Source organism: Colletotrichum higginsianum, chromosome 4 (assembly GCF_001672515.1).
Source record: "Colletotrichum higginsianum IMI 349063 chromosome 4, whole genome shotgun sequence".
NCBI classification, from domain to species: Eukaryota; Fungi; Ascomycota; class Sordariomycetes; order Glomerellales; family Glomerellaceae; genus Colletotrichum; species Colletotrichum higginsianum.
The window spans coordinates 2,226,066-2,249,912 of NC_030957.1; the positions used below are offsets into that span (position 1 = coordinate 2,226,066).

At 56.8% G+C, this 23,847-nt stretch overlaps 9 protein-coding genes across 9 annotated transcripts; 5 read left to right on the forward strand and 4 right to left on the reverse strand.

The window, feature by feature from the left end:
- Positions 1-117: 117 nt before the first annotated feature.
- Positions 118-890, forward strand: CH63R_05983 (Glutathione-dependent formaldehyde-activating enzyme; the record flags this gene model as incomplete). Its single annotated transcript, XM_018300958.1, has 3 exons — positions 118-293; positions 507-552; positions 630-890. The coding sequence occupies 3 exons, from the start codon at positions 118-120 to the stop codon at positions 888-890; spliced, it is 483 nt and encodes a 160-aa protein (XP_018158808.1).
- A 249-nt stretch (positions 891-1,139) lies between these two features.
- On the reverse strand, positions 1,140-2,359 carry CH63R_05984 (Duf1295 domain protein; the record flags this gene model as incomplete). Its single annotated transcript, XM_018300959.1, has 3 exons — positions 1,140-1,573; positions 1,647-2,159; positions 2,242-2,359. 3 exons carry the CDS (start codon positions 2,357-2,359, stop codon positions 1,140-1,142), a joined length of 1,065 nt encoding a protein of 354 aa, XP_018158809.1.
- Positions 2,360-6,317: 3,958 nt separating this feature from the next.
- CH63R_05985 (uncharacterized protein) lies at positions 6,318-7,406 on the forward strand (the record flags this gene model as incomplete). Its single annotated transcript, XM_018300960.1, has 3 exons — positions 6,318-6,748; positions 6,827-7,056; positions 7,135-7,406. The coding sequence occupies 3 exons, from the start codon at positions 6,318-6,320 to the stop codon at positions 7,404-7,406; spliced, it is 933 nt and encodes a 310-aa protein (XP_018158810.1).
- A 1,093-nt stretch (positions 7,407-8,499) lies between these two features.
- CH63R_05986 (RNase P subunit p30) lies at positions 8,500-9,516 on the reverse strand (the record flags this gene model as incomplete). The annotated part of the gene is made up of 1 exon (XM_018300961.1): positions 8,500-9,516. One exon carries the CDS (start codon positions 9,514-9,516, stop codon positions 8,500-8,502), a length of 1,017 nt encoding a protein of 338 aa, XP_018158811.1.
- A 1,613-nt stretch (positions 9,517-11,129) lies between these two features.
- Positions 11,130-11,668, forward strand: CH63R_05987 (Ribonuclease p complex subunit; the record flags this gene model as incomplete). The annotated part of the gene is made up of 2 exons (XM_018300962.1): positions 11,130-11,273; positions 11,486-11,668. The coding sequence occupies 2 exons, from the start codon at positions 11,130-11,132 to the stop codon at positions 11,666-11,668; spliced, it is 327 nt and encodes a 108-aa protein (XP_018158812.1).
- A 1,631-nt stretch (positions 11,669-13,299) lies between these two features.
- Positions 13,300-15,343, forward strand: CH63R_05988 (Sporulation protein rmd8; the record flags this gene model as incomplete). Its single annotated transcript, XM_018300963.1, has 3 exons — positions 13,300-13,332; positions 13,403-14,747; positions 14,826-15,343. The coding sequence occupies 3 exons, from the start codon at positions 13,300-13,302 to the stop codon at positions 15,341-15,343; spliced, it is 1,896 nt and encodes a 631-aa protein (XP_018158813.1).
- Positions 15,344-15,912: 569 nt separating this feature from the next.
- Positions 15,913-19,486, reverse strand: CH63R_05989 (Heavy metal translocating P-type ATPase; the record flags this gene model as incomplete). Its single annotated transcript, XM_018300964.1, has 2 exons — positions 15,913-19,300; positions 19,368-19,486. The coding sequence occupies 2 exons, from the start codon at positions 19,484-19,486 to the stop codon at positions 15,913-15,915; spliced, it is 3,507 nt and encodes a 1,168-aa protein (XP_018158814.1).
- Positions 19,487-20,404: 918 nt separating this feature from the next.
- Positions 20,405-20,645, reverse strand: CH63R_05990 (uncharacterized protein; the record flags this gene model as incomplete). Its single annotated transcript, XM_018300965.1, is given in 2 exon segments — positions 20,405-20,511; positions 20,531-20,645. The coding sequence occupies 2 exon segments, from the start codon at positions 20,643-20,645 to the stop codon at positions 20,405-20,407; spliced, it is 222 nt and encodes a 73-aa protein (XP_018158815.1).
- A 1,891-nt stretch (positions 20,646-22,536) lies between these two features.
- On the forward strand, positions 22,537-23,504 carry CH63R_05991 (PCI domain-containing protein; the record flags this gene model as incomplete). Its single annotated transcript, XM_018300966.1, has 2 exons — positions 22,537-22,569; positions 22,647-23,504. 2 exons carry the CDS (start codon positions 22,537-22,539, stop codon positions 23,502-23,504), a joined length of 891 nt encoding a protein of 296 aa, XP_018158816.1.
- Between the last annotated feature and the right edge of the window lie 343 nt (positions 23,505-23,847).

Sequence of the window (23,847 nt, forward strand, 5' to 3'; positions counted from 1 at the left end):
GCGACCGATGCCGTCGGCGCTGACGTCACGTTAACAACCCCACGCCAGCACCCTACAAGGGTTCGAAAGACAGATCCCAAAGGATACAAAGAACCAAAAGAAAAGTCCCCGAAAAAAATGGACGCCCGATGCCAGTGCGGGGCCGTGGCCTTCAAGACGCCGCTGCCGAAGCCGCTGCGCCTGTACATCTGCCACTGCGAGGAGTGCAAGCGCCAGACGGGCTCCGCGTTCGGAACGTCGGCCATCTTCCCCAAGTTCCAACTGCCCAAGGCCGACCTGTTGGGCGTCTATGCGTGAGTTCTCATATGAGGAAGTTGGGGGGTGGGGGGAGATGTTTGGTGGTGGTGGTGGTGAGAGTGAGACGTTGTAAGTCGTGTCGAGATGAGATTGGTGCTGACGTTCCGGGGGGTTCAGGAGGCCGACTGCTTCAGGGGCAACGCTATACTGGTGAGTCTGCATCATGGGGACGCGATAGAGATGCGGCGATTGACGAATGCACTCGACAGTTACTTCTGCCGAAACTGCGGGACACGCTTAATCCACACCACACCGGTATGCTTGCTTTCCTATCCCAATTCACAGCCCCTGTTGGCCGAGGGTCGGCGCATGCTAAAGGCTAGAGTCGATAGGACAAGAACGTCATCTCCGTCAAGGGCGGCTGCATCGACGGCCTCGACTGGAAGACGGCCGTCCACATCTGGACCAAGAACGCCATGGTCCCCATCCCCGAGGGCGCCGAATCGCACCCCGAGGAGGCCGAGTACACGGACTACGGGCCTACACAGGAGGCCCTGGATCAGCCGACGGGCTTGCGCGGGAGCGGCGGCACTCCGCCGCCTGTTGGCCTCGACGGGCGTTGTGAGCTAAGCGGGAAGGCCATCGCTGGCTGATGGAAGGAAGACGAGCCGTCGCACTGTCTCCGCGTCGTATTGCCTGTTGGAAAAGATGACAATTATGTGTTTGTTTGGTAAGCTCGTTGGAATAGGTGGCAGGTTTGGGGTGGCAATATGATATTAATGACGTCTATATCCCAAAAGAAAAGATTGACTATTACATTAAGAGGTCATCGAGTCCATAACACCATCCGACGTAAAGCATCAAACTCGTTCAGAAATATGTCATTCAGCCTCGTGCCCGGCTCACGAGTGCTGCCCAACAAGCGGCTCGTCGCCGCTCGGCCTCCCAATCCCTTTTGCCGGCGTGGCAACGGATTCGTGCTGGTGGCCCTCTTCGGCGCGCGCACAGGCGTCGGAGTGCTTCGCCGGGTCGAAGACGTACATGGGGAATTCGAGGAAGACGGTGCGCTTTAGGACCGTCGGCACACGAGAGTACAGCTGCGGCGGGAAGGGGATCAGGATGCTGGTGCGCTCAAGGTAGCGGCGGTAGCCCTCCCAGTTCTGGCCGTTCTCATATCGCTTCTTGGCGCCGGGTCGCTCCTGCAGGGTCAGGCCCGAGACGAACATGAGCAGCAGTGTCAGAAAGAAGGGGCCAAGGATGGTGGCGTAGAGGGCCTTGAAGGCCTGCCCGCCGACGTAGCCATCCGCGGCGGAGGAGACGGCGATCATGTAGATGCCTGGCAGTGCGTTGTTAGTGAAGCGTCTTGGAAAAAGATTCGGGACTCCAACATGGGGGGGCAAGAAGCTTACCGAACTGAATAATGATCTCGCCAAAGTAGTTGGGGTGCCTCGAGACTTTGAAGAAGCCCTTGTCGCAGATGGCCTCACGGCTCGGGTTGTCCCTGCGGAAGCGGTACTTCTGGGCATCGCTGACGGACTCCATGACAAAGCCGACGACGAAGAAGAGGACGCCGACCACGTCACGACCCGTACCGAAGGCGTGCTGCGGGTATCGTGTGACGTTGGGCGAGTTGAGGATGGTGACGGGCAGCGAGACGGTCCAGACCCAGATCATCTGGAAGACCCAGAAGCCGAGGAAGGGGAAGAACTTGTCGCGCTTATCGTCGAAACGGTCGTCCTTGCCCGTCTTGAGGATGCGGAAAAGGAGGAAGGCTGAGAGGCGGGCGCCCCAGAGCATGATGAAGACGGAGGCGACAACCTGACGCGCATGGGCATGGCCGCTGAGGGAGAGGGTGATGATGGCGAGGACCACAAAGTTTGTGCCGCCGGCGAAATCTGGGCCGTTGTTAATCTTGTGCGTTTCTGAGCGGGGTGTTTGTTGGGCAGAGATAGAGGCTCATGGCGAAATTCGGGGGGGGGGGGCACAGGCTTGGTGTGATCTTACCGGTGAGCTTGTCGAACTTGAAGCTGAAGGCTATGGAAAAGAAGAACAGTTGATATGCCACTGTGATGAGCGCCGTGATGGCCAGATAGTAGTCATCAAGAACGTGAACCGTCGCCATTTTGAACAGTCTGTATCACTCTTGATTGTAAGTGTTGTGTTATTTGGTTGTGATTCTACACCTGAGACGATTGGAAAGAGGTTGAAACACAACAGCTGATCACTGCCAAGGCTGCGACTTCAGTATTGTTGGATAAATCGAGAAGACAAGAACTGTACGCCAACCTCTCGACGCAATCATCGTTGATTCCAGACGCTATGGAAGACGACGGTGAGCACTGCCCGATAGCACTAAAGGTCGTCTCGGACGATGGCTGAAGGAACTACACTGTCGTCATTGATTTGAACGGCCCACTGCTTCGGACAGCGACAGGAAAGGCCCGTGTACCGATGCAGGCGAGTTTGTATGATCGAGGTACATGGAGCCGCTCCCTCGATCGGGTTTCTCGGGGCACCGAGGGCCGCGCTGCCAAGCCGCGTGGGAGCTGTACTCTTTCTAGCCACGCCAGTTCTCTCCAGCCACAGCTGATGGCGGTCCTTGTTAAGCTTAATCAGGGGGAGTTGACGCCACACATGCGCCATCTTATGTCACCAAGCGGCTGTAAAAGGTTTTTTATTTTGAAAAAATAAAATAAAAACCTTCTGAGATGAATGAAACGAACAGCGAATTGCGTCCAGTCTCCCAGTCATGACATCCGATTCCTGGTCTTAGTTCCGACATGCATTTGACGCAATAACAAAGAGGGAAAGGGGCGGACTGGCGAGGTCTCATGCTGTCTCGGGGTTTTCTTCCTTCGAAAACCAAGCGGGTACGATGTACATCACACACTCAGTGCAGACTCGGGACTTCGGCATGTTCACATCGCATTATCGACGTTGGGATCAGTATTATCAGGCATCAGGGAAACGGATCCAGTCCAGCCTTATCTCGCCTCTGGCACGCCGCACCACCTGTCGCCCTCGCTACCTATCTTGGATCAGGCATGGGTCTAGAAGCCGCCTGGGAAGGCGGCGCGGGAAACTCACCTCACCCACGATCTCACGCTTGCCAAGTATGACTGACCAAACGTGCTATTGATTCGGCTGACTTCGCCTTCGCCAATCGTGCAACGGCGGCCCCTGGGGCTTCCTCTGGCGTATCCGTGGCGTGGTCATGGGCCGTGGTCCCCGCGATGTATGCGGTAGAGTGTAAGAGGATATGTATGTCATCAAACGCGCCGCAAGGGCTTGTCGTCGTTTGACCCATTACCCGCTCATGGACGCCGCCCCAACCATCACTTGAGGCAGACGATGCCACATCTCCCTACACCACAACATTCCTTTCCTGTTCTCCTTCTGCTGCTGGCTCACCTTGGGACGACCCTCATCGTCTCAAAGCCGTGATCCGGTCTCTCTTCCAGCGCGGAAGTGGAGTCGAGGGCAGCAGGAGAGAGGCTACTGCGCACACAAGCGCAACGTGTTGGCGACAAATTCTGTCTCGGTGTCGGGCTCATTCGCCTGTTTAGAAGGGACGATGCGCGTGGAGAGAGAGAAAAAAGAATGCAGGCTTGGGACGAAGTGACTGCCTCATCGCCCACATCCCTATCGATGCTGAACATACGACACGACACACACTACATACACACCTGGCCGCCGCACTCTACGCAAAAAGTCGAATTCGGCTTCTTCGTCTGTGCCCGCCGTGTTTCGCGACGCGAGCGCAGTCCTGCGGCCGCGGGCGCCTCGCCCTATAAACCCGCATACTGGATGCTCCATCTGAAAATGGTACTCCACGGACTCTGATCTTCGCGTGGATTGCGTGTGGTCACCTAGTAAGGCATGGTGGATTGCTGTGTGCTCTGTTACATCGCGTTTCTACTTGTCGAAGCGTCGTTGAAGTGCCTGACACAGGTTTCCGTGGGCCACGGCCTCTGCTCCAACAAGTCTGCTCCAACACCCACACCAATCACGGCGGTATTTCCGGTCAGCAGTAGTGTACACGAAAGACACAGTGAGGCCGCCCGGATCCAGGAGAGCCCACACGACATGGTTTCTTTCTGACAAACACTTTCGTGCCCGACAGTCCAGACGTCTTTTCAAGTACGAGTCAATTGGGCAGTTCGCAGCAGTTCACAAACCAACGGCAACGTTGTTGACGGCGGCGGGCCGGGACCGATGAAAAGTCAAAATAATAAGATTCTGCGTTGGAAACAATGTTTCACTCGGATTCTTCATCTTCATCGCGAAGTCGAGAGTCAGTAATCACAGCGGGAGAGATGGGAAGATGCAGTGCCCGTAGACACCGAGATTCAGCAAACGGGTCAGGACGAAATGGAGGGAGGGAAAGGAAGGGAACCGCGGTCTTCCTTGCGCATCGTTCAACGCATGACTTCTTTTTCAAACACGGCATCACGTCACGCATCACGCATCATCGCGAGCGGACGACGAACAACGGACGACTGCCGCTGCATGCGCCCTTGGGACGTTGGCCCTCACTGGCTCTAGTACCTCGAGCCGCTGCACAGCATGGCACTTGGGCTGGGCTGGGCTGGGCTGGGCCGCAGTTTTAGAGCCCTTGGCGCGAAGTTCGAAGTTCGAAGACGATACCGACACTGACACCGCCCCAGTCTCAGACGGAGACCGTCTGGGGCATGTCTCACACCCTTGAGCCTCACCGGGCCCGGCCCAGGGGTTCTCCTCGCCCATGTCGTGGAATGATTGGAACCCTTTCCCCTCTCGCGGCTCGGCTCCACAGCGCCATTCTACACGCGGGTTCCATCTCCGATCGAACTTCCCACAATCCCTAGCCTCAAGTATTCAACCTGGCATGCATCATGGGGCACTGGGGGGAGGGCCAGCGGCGGATCCCCCTCCCTTGCCCGCCTCCCCCTTGCGTTTCTTGGCTGTCCTGAACCTCACTTCAGAGCCCGCCGCGTTCCTGACAGCGACCCAGGCCTGTCCCCTGTTCACACGACGCTGTTGTCGATTCAGACAGGGGGTGGGCCAGCCGCCGCCCCTTTGACAACAAGACCTATCCGACTCCATCGTATCAGTTCTGGCCATTCTGGGCCGCTGTTCAGCATTTACCAACGACTCCGTCGCCCTGCGTGGTCATTATGATCATGGCTGTGTGTGTTGTAATTTGTAGATCAATACGCTATTTTGCCGCACATAGACAGCGCGTTCCGTGGGCGGCGGGTGCCGCATGGCTAAGCATTAACAAGCATCTTAGCAACTGGTGCGCTGAAGAGTCAATTTGATGAATCGGCGCCTGGCTACGAGTTGCATAGACGAGGGGCCCAGGTCGGGTCGGGCTTGGTCAACCTTCTTGGTTGGTGGTCCCCTTTTCAATTAATCTTTTGCGGCTTCCCGCAACTCAAGATTCCCCACGTCGTGTGTTTTGTGACTCTTGGGTGGTGCTTGGGGCTTCGTCCCATCTCTCTTTTCTCTTGCTCCCTCTCCATAGGTCACCCAACCCGGACTCTGTGCCTGATTTTGTCTCGCCTCTTTCTCTCTCTGTCTTGTTCCTGGCTGGGAGTACGGAAGACACGGCATTCGCTCTTTGACCGAAGATTTCAGTTCTCTCAAGCTCTCTATTCGTCGCATTCCCCACCCCCTTCCCCCCTTCTGGACTCTGGCCCGTGTTCGTCCTGGCCGTATTCCTCGTCCATTCTTAGTACCCGCACACCCTCATTACTCGGGGTCTCGGCCATCCTATCTTCGTTGAACTCTTTCGGGCAATGTTCTGCAGGTCGGCCGCCACCTGTCTGCCCGTAACTCTCTCCCTTCCTTTCGTAATCGCGAAGGTTTGCGGGAGACACACTCTCCACTAGAAACCCGTACACTCTTTTGCTGTATCTTCGATCCTAGGGTTGATCCCATCGAAACTTCACCGACGGCTGGTCTGTTGAATACGCTCTTTACAGGAAGGAAAAGAAAACGAAGAAAGATATAAGCACACCACACTTGAAAAGGAATACAACCCCCGGAGAAACGCTGGAGACGCACAACGGTCACCAGCCTTTCTTCTCGAGCCCACGATGAGGCATAGTCTACTCTTCGCCGTGGCAGCTCTATCATATATTGCCCAGGTACGTTCACTCGACGCCCCGAACTTGGACGGGATTCTCACACGGAAGCAGGGCGCGGTCGTCGACAGGAGACAGGTCATCAACATCGATGGAAGCGGCAACGTCAACGTCGAGGGCAACGGCGCCGCGGCGGTCGAGGTGAAGACGGTGGACCTCCAAAACGCCGGCGCGGTCCTGGGTAATGGAGGAAACGGGGGTGGATCGGGCCAGGGAAACATCATCGCCGGCATCTTGGATGCTCTCAACGGAAACCGAGGGAACCAGAATGGCGGCGCCGCCAGCTGCCCCCCACCCCCGCCGCCAGTCACTGTCACCAAGACCATCTACCAGAACGCCTCGGTCCCGGCGCCGCTGACAATTTTTGTCACTCAAGCAGCCCCGTAAGGAACCTCTCGAGAGAACTCGCCCCCGCGGCGAGGTGAGAGATGGTCGAGTGTGAATGCTAATCAACATCGTAGGCCTCCGCAAGTCGTCACGCAACTGGTCACCACGACGGCGCCGCCTGCCGCTCCTCCCCCGGCCGCGCCACCCGCTGCACCGCCAGCAGCGCCCGCGGCAGCCCCGGCGGCATCGCAGCAACCCGGTCTCGTCATCCCTGGGCCCCCTCAGCCGCCGCCCTTTGCCGGTCTCTCGTCCTCGTCCTCGTCCTCACCGCCGCCTGTAGCAAGCGCCCCTCCCATCGCAGCCGGTAAGTCTTTCTCGCACCCGTCCTGATCGGGTGTTTCGTGTGAGATGCCTACCAAGAGATTAACACGACCTGCTACAGAAACCCCCGTCGCCTCTCAACCCCCGGCCGCCCTCCCGCAGGTTGGCAACCCGGCCGCGGGTGGTAGCCCGACGACGTCTCTGAACCTGGGTGGCCTCCGAGGCAGCGCGGCCAACCAGCCCGCCGCCGACGCCACGCCCCCCGTCGCCGCGAACCCTATCCAGCCGCAGCTCGCCGTCAGCGGCCTCGACTTGAGCAAGTCCCTGCAGCTCGGCAACCTATTGCAGCAGACGATCCAGCTGCAGGCCCGCGAGACGCCGCCCTCGTCGTAGTCGTAGGAGGAAACGGAAGAAAAAGGACAGGCACCGACCGAGCCCGGTGTTCCGAGAGCGATATTTTGATGTTCCTGACGTTCGATGTTCGACCTTGGACACTTACACAGCGTCTGTCTTTGTCTTTGTCTTTAATACTGGAGGGGAAGCTTTAATCGGAAGAGGCGGGGATGGGTGCTGGACCGATAGGAGGGGTTGTCGAGGGAGATGATGAAGCACACGAGCGTTGTGCGAGGATATGGCAAACGTCGTTGACGACATGAAAGTGGCTCAGCAGCGGCATACGAAATACCCTAGATTTTTCGATTCTTTGTGTGGCATTTTGGGGACGATGACACGGACGTGTTCGAAGTAGTCCGGAAGGGTTTTTAATGGGCGAGAAGGAACCGAAAGGGAGAGGGGGACGGGAAGTCCCTGGCCTCTTGGTATATGAGGAGAAAGAGAAGGGAAGGGTTGGGAGACCCAGACAAAAGACAACGCGACAGCACAAACGACTCTCAACTCATCTTCTCCCACGCCTGACTACCCCACGCCTATCTAGCCTCCCACGCGCGGCGGGTAGGACTCTACAACTTCACATGAACGGCAAAGAGGGCGTCGAGAGAAGTTGGTGGCATGGAAATGAGCTTGCGTCCGACACACATTCCCACTCTGGACACCACGCCCCCCCCCAGCAGTACATAATTCACTTCTTTTGGGAACGCGCACACAAAAATGGGCAAACGCCGCAAAATAACTTCACTATCCCCCTTATCCCACACCCTTGTATATACACATACTGTAGCATCTTTTCAAATGGAAGATGAGCAAGTCTCACGATTTCCACATGCTGACCCTGCCTTCCATGAAATATCGTGTCCCATTGTGGCATCTCGATGTGGTTGTCCCGAATGCGCCCATCGCTGACAATGGAAAAGAAGGGAGAAATAAAAACCGCTTGCCGGCGTTGACGCCCGCCCATCCTTTCTGTTTCTTCTGTGGGGTATCATAAAGCGTAAACAACGTCTCCGCCCGACCCAATATCAACTTTTCTCCAGTCTCCAATCTCATATTCGTCATCATGTAGCTTGCCATGGAAGAGAGGCGGCTATTCCTATGTCGCCTCCTTCTCCTTCTCCTTCAATGCCACCCTCAACTTCTTGGCCTGTCTCTTGCTTATCGTCTGCTGCGTACCGTCGCCCGACTCGTCCGGTGTCTTGCGTTTCTGCCCGTTGCCCTTGTCCTCGCCTTCGCCTTGCTTTACGTCCTTGGCCCCCTTACCCTTGCCGCCGTTCTTCTTCCCCTGCTGCCGCGGCTGCTGCTGCTGCTGTTGCTTGACGTCGTCCTCACGCCCGCCGACTTCAATCACGTCCACGACCCCGCGGAAGCCGCTCCTCTTGATGCCCTCGTTCACGACGACCCCGCGCGGGTTCACCCCTAGCGCCTCGGTGCCCCTCTCGCTGCCGAGACCCCAGACGGCGAGGAGGTTCACGACGTCGTTCGGGGCGCGCAGGCCCAGCGGGGAGCGCGCCTCGGAGCTCGCGACGATGCCCCTTCCCTTTGTCGCGCGCACCAGGGAGGCGAGGTTGGAGACGAAGACGGCCCTGGCGCGAGTGTCCGGGGCGGTCAGGACCTGGGCATAGCACACCTCGAACCGGACGCCGCGGGCGACGGCGGCCATGAGCGGCTTCGGGCGGAAGTGGAAGGGGAAGTGCTGCGTTAGGTCGAGGGAGATGAGGGAGGGCTCGGCCATGGAGAGGCAAGCGGCCTGGAAGGCCTTCTCCGTGGTGGGGCGCACGGCGAGGATGTCGTAGGCGGCGGCGAGGGCGGGGAGGCGGTAGTTCTGGGAGGGGTCGGAGAGGAGAACCGTCACGCGGTGGAGAATATTAGGCTGCTTCTTCTGCTGCACCTGCGGCTGCTGCGAGGAGGCGATTCCAGGCGTGGCAGGAGCGGCTGTTGGAGACGAGGGGAACTTTGGTAGCGGGTTGGTAATCTGGGACGGAATCGGCGGCGTTATTGTATGGTTCAGGGCGAGAATCTTATAGCCCAGCGAGGAGGCGAAGGATATCGTGCGGGAGAGATCGGTAGACGCCGTGGTCGGGGACCACGGGATATTGAGGTCGTAGAGCATATTTTTGGAGGGGGGGGGATAAGGGAAGCTATCGTGAGCTTTCGCGCATGGGTGGGGGTCGACGGGCAGAGTAGTTGGTGTCGCCGGGCTATGGGTATGACTTTGGAAGGGATGTTGTACAGATTCTAGCTGCGGCTAGGGCCTCAACGTCTCTGCGCAGTCACGTTACGGCGTCGTGGGCTTGAGTTTGTCGTGTGCGGTTGTCTGCTTGCTTCGTGATCCGTCGCTTTGCGAGTACTTTTTTTTCTGGACGGGACGGAGGTCGGTGTTAGGTTGGTTCCGTGGGGCCGGCCGGGATGACGCTTTTTCATCGCCTCTCGAAAGATGGGGCCGCCTTGAGTGGGTACCTGGGTACACGCAGTACGTACCTTGAGTCTGCAGAACGCGAGATGCTGTCTTCTGTGGCCCTACCGCGTACAAGCGGGAACATCGGACTGGAGTGGAGGCGAGACCTGCGACTTGATGCCACCCGCCAGTGGTTGGTCGCATCTCGTTCGTCCGCGGGCTGCCTCCCCAGGTCACACCTCAAGGTTTTTCAATAAAGTTGATGAGATCAGCCTTCAGCCACTGTGTTCGCACATCGCAGCGAACTCAGTAGGAAGTTTCGGAGAAGCAGAGGGGCCACGCAAAGGCTGCTGCTACTGGCGCGGTTTCCCTGCCTCCCCGAGGTCACGTTCTGATAGATGTCGGCATCCACGGATGGCCCTGCAGGCTCCCAGCTACGCTTCTCGTCATGAGCAGTGGCAGGCAGCTAAGGCATAAAGCATAACCCTATAATCTCCCGAATTTACAGCATTGAAGAAGAGCATTGAGGGTAGGGAAGCACGTCCTGTTCGCCAAGGGATCAAATGGGTCACGGGTCTCTTCTCTCTCCGTGTCACTCGATTACGTCCCTAGGGAAAAGACATACTGGGTGAGTGTCGCTAGTGTAAAAAGAAGGACTCGAGGCTTTTAGCCCGCCAAGGATGCACTGCCTCGGAAGACACGCAAGACAGGCACAACACTACCAGCAGCGCCATCAAACAAAAAAAAGTGTTCATCCCGCTTCCTGCAAAAAGAACCCATCCACCACTCATCAGTCGAACCGGTCTAATTCATTCCCCAACTCCCATCAAGCTTGGGCCACCCTTAAACCTTTTGCCTCTCTTCCTGTTCTTGTTGGTCAGCCAGGGCCTATCAGCAGTCAGGATTCCTGCATCTCGCTAAGGAACAGCTCAAGGTAGCTTGCACTTTAAGGTAGCCAGCCTCCCCAGTACAAGGTAGCCCACCCTCTGCTGTTGTCAATTGTTCCTCCCGCCACCAACAGTTCCTTCCCTCTTCAAACTCCCCTGGGGCATTCAGACACAACACCACAACCGTATCTCTCTCATCACCTCAGCTCTCACCTCCAACTCAGCATTCAAACCTCCCAGACTCACTTCACAGTTGTACCAGCACTTATCCTACCAAGGACAGGGGGAATCTTACCAACCTCATCCAACCAGTCCCAGACATCACTGACTGCTTGCCACTGCTCCCTCCCTAGTGGACCTGCAACCTCATCGCACCAGCAAAGACTGAGTGTGCATACATCTGATCTTTACAGTCGCTAAACTCGCGCAACAACCTACAACATGTTCTTCTTCTTTGTGTGCGGCGAGCATACGTTCCGCAAGCCTGTTGAGGGCTATGAGGGTATGGTCTGCCAGTGCTACAACTGCGGCAACATGGCTGGTCATGTCATTAAGAGCCATCCTTGGTTCACCTTTTGTTGGATTGTGAGTTTTGTTCTATTTTCATTTCCTTGGGCGCTCACTTCTTTGTGACGGAGTCTCACTTGGGAGCACCGCCCTTTTGTGACAGATTTGTGACAGTGGTCCTGTTTGTCCTGCTCCCTTGGCATTTTGACTTCGTACCACACTCTTTAGAAGGCCTGCAAAAGGTTCGACGACGCTGAGATAGGACATCCTGAGACTAACAGATCTCATAGCCCGTCATCCCCCTGTCGTTCAAGGGCTATACCGATGTCGTCTGCCACATCTGCAACTTTGCCCAGCCTCTCGAGAATCGTCCCGATGTCACGGCTATGAAGGGCGGCGGTCAAATGCCTCCTCCCCCCGTCCACGGACAGCCTCCTCAGGGATGGGGACAGACGCCGCCTCAGTACCGATGAGAGGCGAGCCACTTTTAGCCATCAAAGAGGCAACCCTTGAGCTCTTCGACCGTTTTACGAGGAGCGAGCGACGGCCCTGTGGATGAGAAGGCGATGAGCATGGAGGACTTGTGTGGGTCGGACGGGCAGGTCATTGGGGAGGACATGTCGCCGACTCTTCGTTACACTGTGAAGGGCAGGAGTTGGTACTGGTGTTCCATTCATGATTCTAGGCAAGATACCAAGCTGGCTAGGCGTTAGGGGAGGTCATCGCACACGATGACGAGATTCGAATTACTGGCACTTTCTTATAGACACGTTGCTGACCTTGCTGACCTGGGGAGGCTGCATTCATAGTTCCTTCCGCACATTCTGCTCCGTCTTTCCGTGTCTGTGGCCTGGTCCTGGGTAGTCCCTTCGCATTGCGACCCGGAAATGCAGAGGACATCTGTTTCGCAAAACCCCCATGTTCGAGGATTTCCCGGTCGACTCTTCAACATGCTTCGCCAGTCTCAATTTTGATGTGTGTGGTTAGCCACCCACTCCAGGCTGTGCTTAGCACAGTGGTGATAAAGGAAAGTCAAGTAGGGGGGTTGAACACATCAACGTATGCCGTTCCGACGCATCTGTTCTTCCTCCCGACTGGAGGAGACACTCCATTACTCCGGCAAGGTGGTTGCTTGCCGGCTGGTGTAATTGCCAAACCGGTGGGCTGGAGACTGAGCCGTCTACGATGAAGGCTTGGAGCCCGAAGGACGTAGTGCGGGAAAAGAAGTGGCCAGTCCTGGTGCAACACTGCAAGAGGATGCAGAAAAGGTTGCAAAACGGGATATGCAGCACTGCCAGCCTGCTTTGAGTGACGCCTAAGAAGTTATGTATGCAGATTTGAAATCATGCTCTATAATTATTTACTTGCAAGTTAACTATTGTGCCGAGGGATGTTTGAATGACATGCTTCCCCTGAGGGTACCTCTTCTAAAATACTCGTGCAATTTCGATATAATGTTAGGTGCCTGCTGTTTAGCAAGATTTCATCATGCCACGAAAGAGCACAGTGTTTCACAACAGCGATAGGCAACATTCAACAGGGCAATCTAGACCAAAGGCTTACTTGATAGTGCATGTTGTGCAACATCGAACATTGTCGGGTAACTAAATGTCAAGTTGGACTGAAATGCATGCCTGTGGCATCAGATGTAGCCCCTCGACATACCGAAAGGTCCCTATGGCGAAGGTAGAGCGAAAGCTTATGTTTTAGACGCATCAAGATACAAAATAATCCACCATAACTGCATCTCAGTTTTCTGATGATGCTATGTGTGCTCTATACAGAGAACTCTCTGTACTGGGAAGGGAAAGAAAGCTTCACTGGGCCGAGAGACAATGACGTATGTCTTTGATTTCAGCCACAAGTGGAAACTGTGGCGGTGCATGCGCTCTGAACTTTCCTGGACTGCTTCCGTCATGTCAGTGCTCGCACCACGACGAACTCAACCAGAAGAAACCATCCAATGAACATTGGAAACTTACGATCGCCAACTAAATTCCGACTCCAAACCCTTCGTGATGCCCTTTGGATCCGTTGCGTAATAGAGACACCCAATCTCTAGCTTACCAAACGCAACCCACACCGACACCAAACATCCGCAACAATGGCGTCTGCGAAGAGAGGCCCGTCGGTGCTGGTCCGTCACAACCTCCTATCCCGGTTCAACATCCATCCCCCGTCAAGACACTAATGCATGTCTACTGTAGGTGACCGACTCGCGAGAACGGCCTCCGCAAAGGGGTTCTCTCCAGCGACAGAATACCGGCATAGGCGCCGCCCAGGGTCGGCCGGCCATGCGCTTCATCTCTGTCGACAACGTTCTTCAGTACGCCTCCGACATTCCCTCGGGTCAACCTCGTGTCGCCCCGCCGGTCCAGCGTCCCGCCGGCGGTCTGGCTAGCGCCCGACGCGCCAGTGCCGGCCTGCCGAATCTACAGTCGAGGACGGGACAACAGAATATGCCGTCGCGTACGACCAAGATCAGCGAGAAGCTTGTGCTACTGCCCGAAACGGATGACAAGCCAGGATCCGATGAGGACCTCGACGAGGAGGCGAGCAAGATGGCTCGAGAGATCGAAGCTGAGGAGAATCGCCCACTACGCGACGAGGAGCTTGACGTGCTCCGCAAGAGAGGCGGCATCCGCGGCAAGAGTTACGCCGAGCGCCTGCCCAAGGTTCAGCGCAAGGAGAAGCTGGCGCGGCTGACGGCGTACTGCACGGCGCAGTCGTATAAGATGAAATCAACTGCCGAGTTTCTCCGGACCAAGCACGACGCCAAGACGAAGCTCTACGACGACTGCCTCTACGTGGTGTACTCGCTGCCTCTTCTGAACGGCACCGAGGGCTACCGCGTCCGCAGCCGACCCATTGTCAAGACGCCCGGAAGCGGTAAGACTGTCTTGGACATGGAAATTGAACGGAGCGAGCAGCGCGACTACCACGAAGGGTACTTCGAAGATGCTGTCGACACTGGCAGCCCTATGCACGGTAGCCCCATGAACGGTAATGGTGTCTACGGGGACGGATCCTCCTCGCCGCGCCATCACCGCGAGCAGTCCCCTGACGACCTCAACATCTCGCCTATGGCTCGGATCCCGGACGCCAAGCTATTCGCCGAGATGTTTCTCTTCTCCTACGGCGTCGTTGTGTTCTGGAACTTCACAGAGCACCAAGAGAAGGATATCCTCGCGGACCTAACGTTCGCACAGAACGAGAACGGGCTCTCGCTTCTCACGCGCCCGCTCGACGAGGACGACTTCGAGACGGAGGAATTCCACTTCGAGTACAGCCACGACGTGAAGCGGCCGCGCATCTTTAACGATATGATTACATTACTCCCGCGCAGCGATCACATGGTCAAGCTTACCATCAGCCACGCCATCGCGCAAAGCACAAAGTTATGCCTGTTTGAGGAGCGCATGAGCGAGACGATGCTCGACGCGCAGCATGTTCCGAAGCGACTGGCACTCACGGGCGAGCTGAATATGACGAGGACGGAGATTGTCAGGATCCTCGGCCGGCTGTTCATGAGCCGCGTCGACATTAACCTCTGTAAGTCCTCGCCCCCCTCGTGTCTCGACATGGCAAACCTGCCAACGAAGGTCCGGGTGCGTGCTAACCGATTCCCAGCCTCGAACATCCTTGACGTCCCCAACTTCTTCTGGGACTCGGAGCCGACGCTGCACCCGCTCTATGTCGCCATCCGTGAGTACCTTGAGATCGACCCGCGCATCAAGGTTCTCAACGAGCGCTGCCGCGTCTTCCTCGACCTCGCCGAGATTCTGTCCGACTCAGTCGCCGACGCCAAGATGAGCTACATCACCTGGATCATCATCGTCCTTATCATCATATCCATCCTCGTCACAATGACCGAGGTCGGCTTACGCTTCGGTATGCTGTCCAAAAACAACGGCAAGGGGCTGGCCGAGGGCGCCGCCGCCGTGCCGCTGATCGCCGCCGCCGCCGGCCGCTCGGAAGCTAAGACCCTGCTTTTGCCGGGCAGCGTCAAGTGGGAGCTCGAGAAGAGGAATGTCAGCCTCGACGAGCTGAGGCTTTGGAGCCGGATGCTCAGCGAAGAGGAGGGAAGGGCAGGGGGCTCAGATGTTGTCGGGAGCCGGATCGTGGGCAAGACCTTTGCTGGCGTTTGAGATTTGCTTCGAAAAACACGCGCACGAAACTGTCGTGGCTCACTTGCATCTCCTTGTTTCATCATTTATCGCATAGCATGGCGTTGACGGTACACAATTTCTCATGGGGTTAGTTATTCTGGAAGATGCAAAACAACACGCAACAAGAAGTCATTATCGGGTCTTGTACATGGTTGAAACAGCGTTGCCGAAGTTTGAATCTCTGTAACAAGAAAGTTGGATGAGAGTGGCAGGGACATCTTGAAAAAGATCCAGAGACAGCACACAAGGTCGAAACACACTAGTTCGGTCATTACCCTGTATCGTTGATGGAAAGGAAATTAATGTCTCATTTGACCCCAGTGCTATGCTATCAAGGACTGCCGGAAACCAGGAACGTGCCATGATGGAAAGAGACTGATCCGACCACCATAACGGATGACCTTGGAATTTTCTCTATTGAGGCGGGGGAAATTGTTTCAATCCAAACCGCGGCTGAAAAGGCAAACCACACCCTGTGACTCTTCTTTTACATGTATTCACAAAACAAAATGAAACTCCCAAATTCTCGGAAACGATCCAATGGCATCTTACTCGTCCCGATCCGCCATGTTGGCGAGCGGGACGTAGCCCTGATCCTGTGTCCGCTTGCCCCGGAGCCTACGGATGACGGACTTGACCCTACTAAGGATGCCAAAGCCGCGGCTCTTGTTACGGGTCGAGGGGTCGACCATGTAGCTCGGGCGGGTCCAGAACTTGAGCAGAAGACTGCTGACGACGACGCTGACGCTGCTGCAGGCCATGGCGGCGCCGGCAGCCATGGGGTGAAGATGGAAGCCGAAGGGGAGGAAGACGCCCATGGCGAATGGCAGGCCGATGGCATTGTAGAGGCAGGCCCAGGCGAGATTGAGCTTAATGCGGTTGAAGATGGAGCGGGCGAGATGGAGGGCAGCGGGGATGTCCATGAGGTCGGTAGGACGCATGAGAACAACGTCGGCCGCCTCCATGGCGACATCCGTGCCGCTAGCCATCGCGATACCGACATCAGCTGTCGCGAGAGCAGGCGAGTCGTTGATGCCGTCGCCCACCATACCGACAACCTCGCCCTGGTCCTGGAGCTGTTGAATGATGGCCTGCTTCTGGTCGGGCGAGACGCCAGCGAAGACGTTGTCAGGCGAGATGCCGACGGCGGCTGCCACGGCAACCGCGGTAGAGCGTTGATCACCAGTGACGATGGCTGTCTTGATCTTCAAGCGGTGAAGAACGGCAATAGCCGCGGCGGCGCCCTCCTTGATAGTATCAGAGAGGCAGAGGTGGCCGGTGTATTGGCCGTCAACGGCGACGAAGATATTGGTGGTGCCTGTCGAGGTGGTCTTCGAGCTGGAGTTGGCCTCGGCATTGAGCTGCTCAGAAGCCTCGACCGCTTCGGCGGGGACGTCGACATTATTCTCACGCAGGAAGCGAACGTGGCCGAGGAGGACGCGGTAGCGGGTTCGCTCGTTGCTCGTTGCGGGCTCAACGAGAGCATTGATACCTTTGCCGACGGCGGCCATAAACTCACCGACGCTGCCCTCGATGGTGGCCTCTTCTTCGATGCCAAGCTCCACTTTGGCGGCACTGAGCACGGCTCTGCCCACCGGGTGCTCGCTTCCCATCTCGGCAAGACCGACGATGTGCCACCACAGCTGGCGACGCCACTCACTGTCCTGCCAGGCTGGGACGAGGCTCATCTTGGCCACGCTCATCTTGCCGTACGTGATGGTGCCGGTCTTGTCGAGGACAATCTGGGTGATTCTGGTGGTCGTCTCCAGAGCAGCTCCACCCTTGACCAAGATTCCGTTCTCAGCGCCGATACCAGTGCCCACCATGACGGCGGTGGGGGTCGCCAGACCTAGAGCGCAAGGGCAGGCGAAGACAATGACCGAGATGCACAGCTTGACGCACACCATGATTTTACCGCCGCTAGCCTCCTGAGTAAAAATCTTGGGCGGGTTCTTGAGTGCGTGGCTGAGGACCATCCAGACGAGGAAAGTTAGGAAACCGAGAATGAGAATGGCGGGTACGAAGTAGCCGGCGAGCGTGTCAGCAAGGCGCTGAATAGGGGCTCGCGTAGTCTGGGCGTCCTGAACGAGCTTGACAATCTGGCTGAGTTGGGTGTCGCGGCCAGCTCTGGTGACGCGGAAGTCGACACGCCCGTGGCCGTTGACGGTGCCGCCGATGAGATAGCTTCCCTTCTTCTTCTGGACGGGCATGGCTTCGCCAGTCACCATACTCTCGTCCACGTAGGTTTCGCCACGGACCATCATACCGTCGGCCGGAATCTTGTCTCCGGGGCGGAGAATGACAACATCTCCGACTTGTAGAAGCTCGGTGGGGATGACCTTCTCCTCTGCTGCGTTTCCGTCGCGGCTGGGGGTCTTGGCCTCGCCGGACACGGTCGAGCTCTCCCAACCCTCGGCAGCCTTTTCGGCGGCAATGGGGTCCGCGTAGATGGTGGCCATGGACGGGGCAAGGGACATGAGACGTGAGAGAGCCCTGGAAGTCTGACCCTTGGCGCGGTTCTCCAAGAATCTGCCGAGAGTGACGAAAGTAATGAGCATGGTGCTGGTGTCGAAGATAGTGGCGGGCCTGTTGTGGGGCGGGAAGAAGAAGGACACCAGCATGGCCATGATGCTGAAGAAGAAGGCACACGAAGTGCCGAGGATGACGAGGACATCCATGGTGGGCGACCCGTGCTTGATAGATTTCCAACCCGAAATGTAGAACCGCCTTCCAATACCGAATTGGACGGGTATCGTGAGAACCAGGCAGATGACGTCGCCAAGATAAATGCCGGGAAGCAGGCGCCAGCTGCCAAAGTCTAAGCTCGGGAAGCACATGGGCAAAATCATGCTGATGAACAAGACGGGAATAGCGAAGGACAGGGACAGTCTGAACGCTCTCCGCCACTCGTTGATTTCACGGGTCTTGGCGAGTGACTCAAGCTGAGCGTTGTTGTCGTCGTTGTCGGACACCAACGCGTTGAGACCCTCCGCCTCGACAGCCTCGACGATCCCTCGCAGGCCAATGAGGCTGGGCTGGTGGGCGACGGTCAATCTGGAGGTGGCCAAACTGAGTTTAGCGGAGTTGATGCCGGGAATGGTCAGAAGCTTTGCTTCCAGAGCCATGGCCGTAGTGGCGTCCGGGTTTCCGTAAATCTTGAACTGCGCGGTAGAGGAGGCACCACTGCCCTGTGTAGACGCTTCGAACGCAGTCGATAGAATCTCTGCGCCAAAGCCCCTGTCCTCAATAATCTCGGCAATCTTGTCCGCGGGGAGCTTCGTCGTGTCGTGAGTGATGACAGCGCGCTCAGCCAGTAAACTGATGTTGAAACGGACAACACCATCGACCTCCTTAAAGCCTCCCTCAACGGCCGAGGTACAGGCGCCGCATGTCATACCCTCAATGGCGACTGTTGTGGTGGCGATGGAGCTCGTGGGGTTGCTGCTGGCTCTGGGCTTCTCCTGCTGTGCGCATTCGCTGTCCACGATCTCGGCGCCAAAGCCTCGATCCTCGATGATTTCCGCGATCTGTTCGGCCGTGAGCAGTGACGGGTCATGCTCCACAACGGCTCTTTCAGACAGTAGAGAAATGCTGAAGTTCTTTACACCCGGTACGTCTTTGAAGCCTCCTTCCACAGCAGATGTGCATGCGCCGCATGTCATTCCTTCAACTGCAATGGTTGTTGTCATAAATCCGGCACCCTCCTCTGCGTCAAACAGATCCTGGCTTGTTGGGAACATGGGCGAGGGCAGATCGGTGGACAAGACCTCGGCATCAAAGCCTCGGTCTTCGATAATGTCGGCAATCTTCTCAGCAGAGACGACTTCGGGGTTATGCATGACGACAGCGCGCTCCATGACCAGACTGACGGAGATGCTTCCCACCCCGTCTACACCGCGAAAGCCCGACTCGACTGCGGAAGTACATGCACCACATCTGGCAGCAAGATGTGTAAGCAGGCCACTGGGGGGAGAATAACTCTTTCAGGCAGGGGACAACTCACGTCATGCCTCCGACTTTGAGGGTCGTCGTCGCCCACTGGGTTGCGGTGGGAGTAGCGAGGGTGGCGGTCGGCCCGCCGCCCTCGTTTTTCGCGGGTACTCTGATGGCCGGAGGAGCCATGATATCGGTGGTCTCGATGTAAAGATGCGCTTGATGTATGTTGAAGAAACAGAAGAAAGGTCGGAAACGCAGGGCCAGCCTCGATATTGGTTCGTGCTTCGGTCTCGGGGTCGGGGGTTTCCAACTATCTGGCTCCAGCCTTCATGGTAGGGCTAGCTGTCCATAGGATACGGGAGAAACTGTCAAGAGTACGGATATTCGAGGCCAGAAAGAACGAACAGGGGTGAGAGGGATCGGCGAACACAGTTGGGCCACCAGAAGAAGCTTTTACGAGGGCTTCAGAAGACCGGCTTCCGAGGACTATGTACGAAGACTAAAAAGGTGGGTAGCGCGAGTCGTTTGTGTGTCGGCGTCCGTGACTGCGATGCGAGCGTGTGCGTATTTAGAAGGTCTGTGTGTGAGTACAACTAATATGTTCGGAGCAGTGCAAGAGGCGGATGGAAAAGCAGGTAGGATTAAAAATGAGAGCCGGGGAGGCTATGGTTGAAGAAGAAAATCGATAAAACGGTGGCAGTCAATGGCACGATCGGGGGGAGGAAGGCAAGAGACGAGAGTCTTGGAAAGGACGGAAGCGGAAGGTCGGGATTTGCCAGCCAGAGTTACTTGGGTCGATAGGCGAAAGAAGCCCACCTGGCACTGCACTCTGAAAGTGACTTCAGTGAGCGCACGCGGTGTGGGTCAGGATCTAGGTAATGTGAGGTAATCATCTGGCGCAATCGTGGGACTGTCGGCCAGGGGGTTACCGTAGAGAGGAGTGGAGTGGGCGGCGGGTGTGGATGCAGGTTGGGGTGGGTGGACACAGACACTGGCACAGACACAGACACAAGCAGGCACAGGCGGGAGGCGACGGCTCCCAACTGGCAACTGTGCACGGAAAGCTGTCACAGCTGCGTGTTCGTGTGTGTTGTGCGGAGAGGCCTAGAAAAAACTGCTCAAATGTTTCCGTTCCAGCGTTCCATTTCTCGGGCTCGTGCGCTTAGTTCCATCATCTATTTTGGTTAGAAGCCTGTCAATCTCTCCACTCACTATTCCTCTGGTAGGTACCTTTCTTCTCCACCGTCCACCTCCTGAGTCTCTCTCTGGCTTTCGTCTTTCTCTCCGTTGCGGTACGAACCTGCTGCATCTCAGCCCTGGCTACAAACACCCGAGTCTCTGACATGGGCTGATTCAGACAACGAGTCGGGGAGGGAGGACACACATGCCCGACAAACGCTTGCTTTCTGTTCCGAGGTGAATACCGCAGTCACAGAAAAAGAAGGGAACGTGGATATACTATGTACAAATATGGACCGGCCGCTGCCAAAGCGACCAATTGGGTTGCACGGGTGATGCCAGGCCGTGCTGCAGCTCTCGGTGTCGGAGGAGTCGGGGCGCCATAGCACAGCTGGGGCTGGCGGCTCCTCCTACGCCATCCTGCTATTTCCCCCCTTCTCTTGGTCCTGTTCTGGGCGAATCTCACAATGGAGACACCGACGTTACGCGGAGGTTATACTCTGAGTTCTTTCACCATCTCCATTGAGCTTTCCCCCATCTTTCCAGTGCGTGTCAGAGGATGCCTCGTGCTGCCATCCGCCATCCGTCATCCGCCCCTCAACCGCTCCGTCTCACCGGTAAGGGCGTAAGGCCACCGAGTCAGAGCTGGGTTCGGCTGTGCGTCTCGTGGCAAACGTTGTTCGTGGCATACACTGGCGGCGAGTGCCGACTGGTAAGCTGAGGCGATGGGCGACCGACGCACCTACGCTTTGGCTGACCAAACATTCCTTTGCATTTGGGGTGGTCCCCAAGGGACTCCTGGGTTCGGACCGAGCCTCAGCCTCTGACCGCCAGAGTCGCCAATACCAAGTCGTCCGAAATGTTTGTTGAACCCTGTGTGTCTCGACAGTGGGACGCTGCACGCCGTGCTTCATGCTTCTTCTACATCTTAAGGGGGGCATACAAACCAACGTGCTCTGAGATGCACATCATTGCTCTTCTTTTCCACCCCATCGTCGAGTTCTGTCAAGCTTCCAACAATCCCTTCGTGTCTCTGAACCGGAGCAGCCAATAGCTCGGGGAGTGGGGTATCCTATCTGTTCGAATCGCTCTGGCATTCCCTCAACTCGATCCCCAAGTAAACTGGCTTCTATTTGAGTTTCCGACGGACCGGCGCATGAGTCGGATCCAATATCCACCGCCGCGGCAGTCAGCCCCTAGTGTTGGTGTCCTGATCAGCGACTCGTATCGCTCCAACGTCAACAACATACGATGGCCACTTTGAATAAGTCGGCAGTGCCCGGGAGGAGGAACGGAACGCCTTTCTTCAATGACCACCAGTCAGCTTCCTGTGCCAGGTCTCAATGTGAAATACCACTTAGAAGCCGAGATATAGCCAGTCTGAAGGTGGTCTATCTGCACAGTAGTGATTGGTATATTCTCGCTAAGAACATCCCTATACCCTGTTTCGAGAAGGAAGTCAAGCTCCGGCTAGAATTTCCCGCCGTTGCTTCGTCGTCGTGTTTTAGCTTCCGGCTAAACGGATGTGCAAACGAGATCGCCCATAGCCCCTTCTTGGCCCTCGCCTCCCACACCTCATTCCATCCCTTCGATAAACAGAGAGGGACAAAAAGAAACCCGTCCTGGGACCACCTGGATTTGGTTTGAGAGGTACCCCGCTGCACAGTACATGCGCCTGCCTGCGTGCCCCGCGCCAAAGCCGTAGCGTCCCGCTCTTCCCCCAAACTGACCTGCAGCATGCCTTCGATTGACGGCACACCTCAAACCGATCTGACACAAGCTTCGTCCTCAGAAAAGGGTCTCCCAAAGAAATACACCACGAACGAACCAGTGTCAACCCCTCTTTGCACACCCTCTATCTAACCGCAGTTTCCAAACTTGCTCTCAGCCTCGTCTCATCCAACAACCACCCAACCGTCCTAACCTCAGCCTTGTCGCAACCCCACCTTTGGTTATCAACTTACCCCAGCTCTGAGTGACGACAGCTTACGACAATCGACCGTTTCTAAACCCCCCTCCCGGGAGAGCTTTGTGAGTATCACTGAGAAGCTGTCAGAATGGAGCAAACGAAATCTCTTAACGCTCTCGAGGTGAGCATCCATACTACCCATCTCTTCTTCCTCTTCCCCCTCCTCCTCTGCCTCAAGCTGATCTTCGTCGTCTCCAGCCCTTCCTCGCCTTGAGCAAGTCGGCGACATCCTCGCGTGCCGCGGCCGACCTCGTCACTCGCGCGACCTCGAACCCAAATACCTTCCTCTTCACAGAGCTCCTTGAGACCCCCCAGATCCAAGCCCTCTCTCAGTCCCCAGACTTCCTTCCCCACCTCCGCCTTCTCGAGATCTTCTCCCACGGCACCTACACCGCCTACCTGGCTTCAGGCCAGCAGCTGCCTCAGCTCAACGACGCCCAGACACTCAAGCTCCGCCAACTCTCCCTCCTGACCCTCGCCCGCGACCGATCGAACCTGACCTACGCTGCCCTCCAGTCCGCCCTCGACCTCCCTTCGGCCCGCGCCCTCGAGGACCTCGTCATCTCGGCCATCTACGCCGGCCTGCTCGACGCCACCCTCGACCCCCACCGCCAGGCCGTCCAGGTCAACTCCCTCGCCGCCCTGCGAGACCTCGCCCCTGGTGCCGTCCCCCCCATGATCCGCGCCCTGCATGCCTGGTCCTCTCGCTGCGAGTCCACCCTTGAGGACCTCGAATCTCAGATCGCCGGCATCCGCGAAGCCGCCGTCCGTCGCCAGGACGACAAGGCCGAGCAGGACGCTCGCCTAGCCAAGATGGTCGACGAAGTGCGGAAGGACCCCGAGGCCGGTGCGGGAAGGAAGCTCGCCGTCGGCCACGGCGGTGGCGGCGAACGCGGCACCAGCTTCCTGGGACACACGTCGAGGGCACAGCGGTACAACAAGCGAGGCAGCACAAGCATGATGGACAACACGGAGGAGCTGGATGATGAGGCCATGGATGTGGACGAGGAGGATCCCGAACAGGAGAAGAAGCGCGCCAGCCGGCGGAAGCTCTAGTAGACAAGGACGGCGGTTCAGATCAGACCCTAAAAGGCAGCGAGCACATGCTCTGTTCGCCGGGCTTAGAAGGACCATGAAGCCGAGTGTTGCAGCCGCGGCGGCGTTACGAAAACCACGAAGTCTAGGGGTAATGGGTAATGGGGAATAAGACATGGCACAACTGAAAAACAGCTGGAGTACAAACAGCATACCAGCAAAAGAATATCACGACAGATCATGAGAGCATTCAAACCCTTTTCAGTCAACCTCGAACATGTTGATATGGGAGGCCATACAGTCTTTTCCCGTTCCGGGTCCGTGGTACCTATCTAGCGAGCCTATGGTGAAAATTAAGGGAATC